The following is a 7,034-nucleotide window of genomic DNA, read 5'->3' as shown; positions in this document are numbered from 1 at the left end:
CTAGCGGGGCCCAGTAGCGCGCACTCTCTTGCCCCGCTTACTAACGGTGGTGAAGCGGAAGGGGGTGGTGAGGTCAGGCTGCTCCCCAGGTGGAAAGCGTTTCATGAAGTGTACATCCTGCTGGTTGGGGAGAGTGTGGGGACCTCGGCGAGGACGCCCTCTTTTAGTAAAGCCAACGTACCAGCCCGCATAGCGCGCCGACATCAGAGCTGTGTAGTGGTTTTCCAGAACCTTTTCCACAAAAACGCAGTCTGCGCTTCGGTTACTGGCCTTCTGAGAGAGCAGAGAAAACAAAGGTAGACACACATGGGCACAAAGAAAGGCTGATCAGGAAATTATAAGATATGATTAATTTTCCTCAACATGTCTCTTAAAAAGAAGTCTCACCTTTCCTACCAGTTTGCCGCGGCGGTTCATGCACAAGTAGAAGTTGGTTTCTTTGCCCCGTATTCTCACCTGGCTACCAAAGGTATCTGCCTCCACTACAAGCTGGGCTTGTGAAGGGACAGACAGAGGGACAGACAGACATTAGAGCCACACTTAATGTGAATAAATACAACACAGTATGATGCATATTGTATGCATGTGGTATGCTTATAGATTTGCACAACACAAATATGAGAAGAAAAAAGATAATCTCAATCTTCTTCCAGGTTGCCTGAGGTGTCTTACGTCTGAAAAGGACATTGTTCAAGCTTAAACTGACAGATCCCACAGCCAAGCAGTGTCATACTAATAGCCACAAATTACCAGCCAGCATTAAATTTTAACCAGCTCTATTAAAGCAGATAACGCATTCAAGCTGAGTCACAGTTTTAGGATTCATAGTTGCTATTAAGTGAACTAATAAATCACAGACAGATGTAAATGTCAGTGGCTGGACAGATGGTTGTCAGATACGGCCGATCACACACATGGATGCGAGGCCACTGACTGCAAATGGGCCTTGTAAAAAGAAGATAACAGCCAAAAGAAGAGGGAGCGTGGTGGGCTGAGGGGAACGGGAGAACGCTCATACTGAGCGCCTGTGATACTGTTGTTTTAAGATGTGTGCGTGTGCTCCTGTGCGTTTGTGTGAGTGTGTGTGCAGGTGCATGATGCATGTTCATCCTTCCAGGCAGTACCGCTTCACTAACTACACATCTTTGGAGAGTGCTTGTGCCAGTTTAAAAATAAATCCCTAAAACGGTTCCTACATGACCTTAGTCAACAAAGGGGTCAGGAGAAATCAATACCTCCCTCCCTCTTGCCCTCTTCATCTCTCTTCCCCCAACTCTACTCTCATCTCCTTACTGCTCTTACACTTCATGCTTATACTGATGTGGACTTGCTTCACTTGATCTGATTCTGCTCTTGGATCCAAAGTGTAAAAGGTTCTTGTAATCCTTGGTAAGTTTTTGGTTCATGTTTTATCTCTAAAAGGGTATTTGTCCAAAAAAAAGGAAAGAAAAAGGATGACAAATAGACAAGCTTCTGGACCTGTAGTCCCATCTTTGGTATGAGGTGGTGTGGTATAGTCCTGACATACTCATAAATGGAACGGATGTGCCTCTTGAGCCCCCTGCAAGGCCACATACAGAACTATGAAGCTTTACAGCTTGGGTTTCTATTCTTCATCGATTCTTAGTGGTTTAAGAATGGGATAGCTTTCATTACAGACCAAGGAAGGGGAAGATGTGGGGGATGGACAGAGAAAAATGTTAGAGGATGGATGGAGGGAGGGATAGGAAGCCTCCTGTTTGAAATCCAAAGGAGACAACAAGAAGGATGAAAAATCAATGGAGGGATCGATGAAGGTGATTAGTTTCTAACACTTGGTCCAACACTCTACCTGCCAGGCTTCTTCCTCTAACTCGCACGTTTTTCACAAACACCTTTTTTTCTGTCTTTTGCTTTCTTGTGAATCATTGAGTCAGCGACCAGTCGATAAGGTCTTTGTACTCCCAAGACAAGCTCCACTGCCCCCTTGTCAAAGCCTGGGGTGCCCCGTGTGTGTGTGTGTGTGTGTGTGCTTTTGTGAGAGTGCCTGCACAGTTGCATTCTGTCTCCATTCATGCATGCACTCAGTCAACCTTTAAGTCTTTGTACTTGTAGATGGTAGATGGTGTGAGCGTATGCGTGCATGCAAGCGAGTATTACATTTTAGATGGAAACACTGGTGTTGTTTCCACTGTGGGTGTGTATTCGTGTCTTACCATATTTGTCTCCATCTTCTCCTCTGGCGCTGATCTTGCGGCCCAGCACCTGGACGTGTTTGCCACTGGTGCGGCTGTAGAGCTGGTAGACTCGATGGTGTCTCCGACTCATGGTGTCTCGCACCTGCGTCTGGTTCTCCACATGTACGCTGAAGTTGACTCCATCCACACCGAGCACCTGCTGGAACACCCACAAACATCCAGAGTTTGGCAGAAAAATTTCAAACACATTTGAAGAACTGGACGTAAAACAAATATACAACTTGTCTTTTATACGGCACAATCCCTCTTTGTCATGCATACCGACTCTCACCTGCAATGGATTGCACATCACCAGCAACATCTGGATACATCTGGAAAAAGTAAAAACAGATGAGTATAGAATATTGAATGTTGGAAGAGTTGGGCATGACACCATCATTTCCATCCTTTTCTTCTCTGCCTTTCTCTCTGTTCAACATCTCATTTCCTTCTTGGATGATTACTCATACTGCTGGGCGTACGGCTGGCGCAGCAGCTTGACATACAGACAGGCAGATGTCCAGGAATGGGCTGACCGACAACACCCAGAGCTGTGTTTATAGTAACGTTACCAGCCTTCTGTTCAAACCCACTTTTTGACCCATCTGTGACTTTCGCCACACCAAAATCTGGCCTGCAAATGACCTGATTGGATTGTAGCAGGTTGGCAAACATGCCAAGGCAAGTAAGAACATGCTTTGGTTCGGACATCTAAGGAAATGGGTTGGCTCATTTGGCTGCTCTGAGTATGTAGACAGCTGGGCTGGACTACAGGTGAATGCTCTGCTGTGATGTGGCTTCTGAGAGCTGCAGACTGCTTACATTTACAGATGCTATGAATATGTGAGAACATGAGCAACCAAGACAAGCACAGTAATGACTTATGGAAGAAGAAGTTCGAGTTGATGCATCAGACAGTTATTGAGTATCATCACCAACAGCTGCATCTGTTCATTATTTCCGAGTAATCATTCATCGATTGAACCTTTAGGAACATTTTTAGAATTTACAGCTGGTTATAGTTACAATTAAAATTCCTCTCACTCTATCACATTGCTTAATTGAGGTGTAGACCTTGACCTTGGATGTATCACAAGTTATTTACAGCTTTAGTAAGGGAGTGATTGTGTTGCAAAATCTACTTTGGCAGTCCTTGAACAGCTCTGAATTAGTGGCTGAAAACTTGATGAAGTTCATAACCAAGTGTGTGGGCTGAAAAGAAATTCTATGAATTTTGTCTTTCCCCACCTCATCTTTTGCTATCTTTCTGCATGCCTCTTTCCTCTCTTTCTTTGACTTGCCGTCCTCCCTTTTGCTCCTCGCACTTATCTCTCTCTCTCCCAGTCTTTTCTGTCCACTCTACCTTTCTCCTATCGTTCTCTGCCTCCAATCTTCCTTTATGTTTAGGGTTAGCGAGGCGACTCCTCCACGCTGTCATGGGCACGCACGCACGCAGATGTGCAGATGTGTGCAGGGTGAATTTGTGTATACAGGCGGAGCAGGCAGCTGACAGCTGGGCCCAAGCAAAGACATGCTGAGAGAGGGAGATAGCAAGGAGGAGAGAAAGGTAGACTGAAAGGTACACAACGGCACAGAGCGAGAACAGGGCAGAGGAAGGTGATGTAAGAACAAACAGAGGGGAGATGAAGTCAAAGAGGCCGAGTAGAGAGAGAATAAAAGAGCCCGGAGATTTAAAAAAATAAAGAAAGAACAGGCAGATGCACAAGAGAAAACGGGGAGGTAACACATATCAAAGGAAGGAGAGGAAAAAGTGGTAAGATGAGCGATAGAAATGTAACCACAGAATGTGAAGTGATGTGAGAAGTAGACATAAGGCAAATAATGGGAAGGGAGGTGTTAAACTTATGCACACTGTTCCACATGGCACTGCCTCCTGACTTAAACACACATGCAATCACAAGCTTCTCGTTTCCTTTCCCCTTTTCTCAGTCCCATTTCTCTTCCATAACCAGTGTGTTGGCTCCTGACTCGTCTTAATAGATGCAGACATCCTGGGAAATGCAGCAGAGCGTTTGGCCCTCACATTTTGCCTGCGCAGCCGAAAAAACACGAGCGCCTGTGCATTGTGAGGACTCTCAGCTGTTAAAACACCATGGCTGCACTGCTGCCGAGGACGCTGTAGGAAAAGTGCCTCAGCATTGGATTCCCCCGCTCCCACAAAAACCACAGACACTCCATATTATGCCAGCCACAGAGCAACAGAGAAGGAGAGAGGATAGAGGGAGACAGGATCAGCCGGTGGTTAGGGGAGGTATGAGAAAACGAGAAAATAAAAAAAGCAGAGAGAAAAAGCGGCGAGAGCAAAGACAGAAGGTGTATGGAGTGAGGGAAAGCCCGGTGTGCCCGGGCTGGTTGCCAAAACAAGCAACCATCTGACATCATAAACCTGCGTCCCAGCAGATCAACCATATGGAGGCTGCGGTTAGACAAGCAGGCCTCAGCGCTGCGGACAGGGCACCAGTGAAGAGTGAGAGTGGTTGACCTGTGGGACTCAGCACAGAGCAGCGGTTTCAGCCGTGTGTAGCAGTGGTTAACATGGTCGGCCAACGCTGAAGGAGTGGGCTTCAGTACAGAGCAACAGTTTCAAATGTTCTCCAGCAGGCCTTGTTTTACAACACCGCTTAGGTTATTGGGGGTGTGAGCAATATGAAGGCCTGGGATGTAGCAATGGTAAGAAAAGCAGAGTGCCAAGACATGGAAATATGGCTTTTTGGTGAGGAGCATTGACAAGTTGTTACATCTAAAGGCCCACAGCTTTTCTCACCAACTGAAAGCTTACGATCAAATAGGTAAAAAGCAGGTTGATTTAGAGAAATGGTTGTGGGAATATTGATAGATGAGAAGGCAATGAATGGAGAGGTGACTGGCTCTGAGAGACCTGCAGTAAAACCAGCAGACTAAACAGTGAAATGCTCCTCTTCAGATGCAGCCAGGGGCACCATCATTCATCAGTTATTAATTCATACTTCTTTTTTTTTTATCTGAGGAAGTATCTATGGAAAAAAAGGGGGGTATGAGGGAGACAGGAAGACAGATGTAGGCAGTTAGGTGAATAAGTGGAGAGAGGGTGAGGGAGACAAAGAAAGAGAAAGGCACGGAGACACATGCAGCAGCACACACCCTGTCCAGGTTGTGTGAGGAATGAGAGGTATCTGGAGATGACTGCCATCTGGGAGAAGTACAGCCGACAGAAAGGAAGAAAAATAAATCCCTTGGCTTTTAACAAGACACACCTCAAATGGGCAAACTCGAGCCCACTGAGTCTGTATTCTCCTCCCTGAGATTTGCTCCTGGCACTTTATCATTTTCCTATCCCAGTAGATAAAGCCTGTGATATTTGACTCAACTTCTGAAATATTTTCAATAGGGGAAAAAACATTTTCTTGGCGATGGGAAAATGGTCTTTCCTGAGACCAGTCTGGCCATCTCTGAAGTAAGTGCAGATGGTGATGGAGATGTTTATGGCAGGTTTTATGAGTAACATGGCCCTGACTCTGACCCAGTGACCCTGAACTGTCAGCCAATCAAAACAGGCCCTTCCATGGCATATTTTCATGGGGACTGCTGAGCAGTAATGTAATGTTTACACGTTCTAACCTTCCCCTTCATCATTTTCACCTGTAGCTAAAGCTATCCCACCCCCCAAAAAAAGAACAGTTGACAGATCACCTGTGCAGAGATATCATTTAAAAAAACATGAAAAAGTGATTTTAGTAACTTACAAGACGGTCAACGTGGAAAGAAGGGGCCACATTGCTTCCCCCCTCCACTATGGAACTTGGCCCAAAGACAGTCTCCTCGCTTGTTCTGAGCCAGTCCGACAGTCCGGAGAGTTTCCCTCTGTGTTTTGAATCCGGAGGATGTTGTGCAGAGTCAAAGAGTCAGCGGTCACTCCTGTTGGCATCGGCGGCGGTGTGCCCCGGTTTCCCCCGGTGTGGGTAATGTGTGGGCACGGACAAGGTGGGGTATAAGTTGGTGTAACTGTGCCACACTGACCGCTGAGCAACCTTAAACAGCTGTCCAGACCGGTTGAGGGACTGATGGGCGGGGAAGCAGAGTTAGGACTTAAAACGCTGACGCTGCGCGCACCCGACAAGAAGAGGAACAGGTGAAAGCGCGCTCACGCGTCAAAGATAGCCAATACCAATCAGCCTTGCTGACCCTCAGAGTGATGTTCGGCCCCGCAAACAGATGCTGAGCGTGCGTAATCCAGTGCGTAACGTTGCAGCGCAAAAGGAAGCTTCTGTCTCCAAGAGGAATTCTAGACTCAATGAGATGATAAAGTAATGTTTGTCCCGCCACAGGTTTAGTCGCAGAGGCAGCTTTAGTCCCAGCAGTGCGTGGTCAGAAGCTGATGAAGGTGAGTTACCTGGACTGGCAAATGGAGCAGACGGCGACCTGGAGAAGGGGGGTCTGCGAGCGCAGGGTAATGCCAGACGGCCTCGGTCATGTCTGCGCCCCACGCTGGCTCAATGTGTCTGTAGCTCAGGTGACACCCACCAACCGTGTTCGAGAGAGAGCGTGATGAGGTCCCGGAGCGGTCCAGCTCAGAGGGGTATGTGGAGAGTGTTGAATGAGAATAGGAGGGGATAATAAAGGGGATAGAAAGACCTGGGAGGGGGGGCTGTCTGGGGAGTTCGGGAACAGCTGTGACTGGGTGGCGGACTCAGCCACCCGCGAAACAGCGAGGAAATGACAGCCGCACTTTGCACCTGATTTTCCGGACTTCCCCGCTTTCCTCAGCCGCTGGTTACCGCCTGGCTGCAGCAGTCCTCCCTGCGCCCTCTCGGCACAATA

General features: G+C 47.4%; 1 protein-coding gene across 1 annotated transcript; it reads right to left on the bottom strand.

Moving 5' to 3' along the window:
* On the bottom strand, positions 1–5,991 carry fgf18a (fibroblast growth factor 18a; the record flags this gene model as incomplete). Its single annotated transcript, XM_079250021.1, has 5 exons — positions 1–273; positions 388–494; positions 2,196–2,373; positions 2,509–2,548; positions 5,960–5,991. The coding sequence occupies 5 exons, from the start codon at positions 5,989–5,991 to the stop codon at positions 1–3; spliced, it is 630 nt and encodes a 209-aa protein (XP_079106147.1).
* Positions 5,992–7,034: the final 1,043 nt, after the last annotated feature.

The sequence above is a fragment of the Telmatherina bonti genome (genome assembly GCF_933228915.1).
Source record: "Telmatherina bonti genome assembly, chromosome: 12".
NCBI lineage: Eukaryota > Metazoa > Chordata > Actinopteri > Atheriniformes > Telmatherinidae > Telmatherina > Telmatherina bonti.
This window is presented reverse-complemented; position numbering and strand designations above follow the sequence as displayed.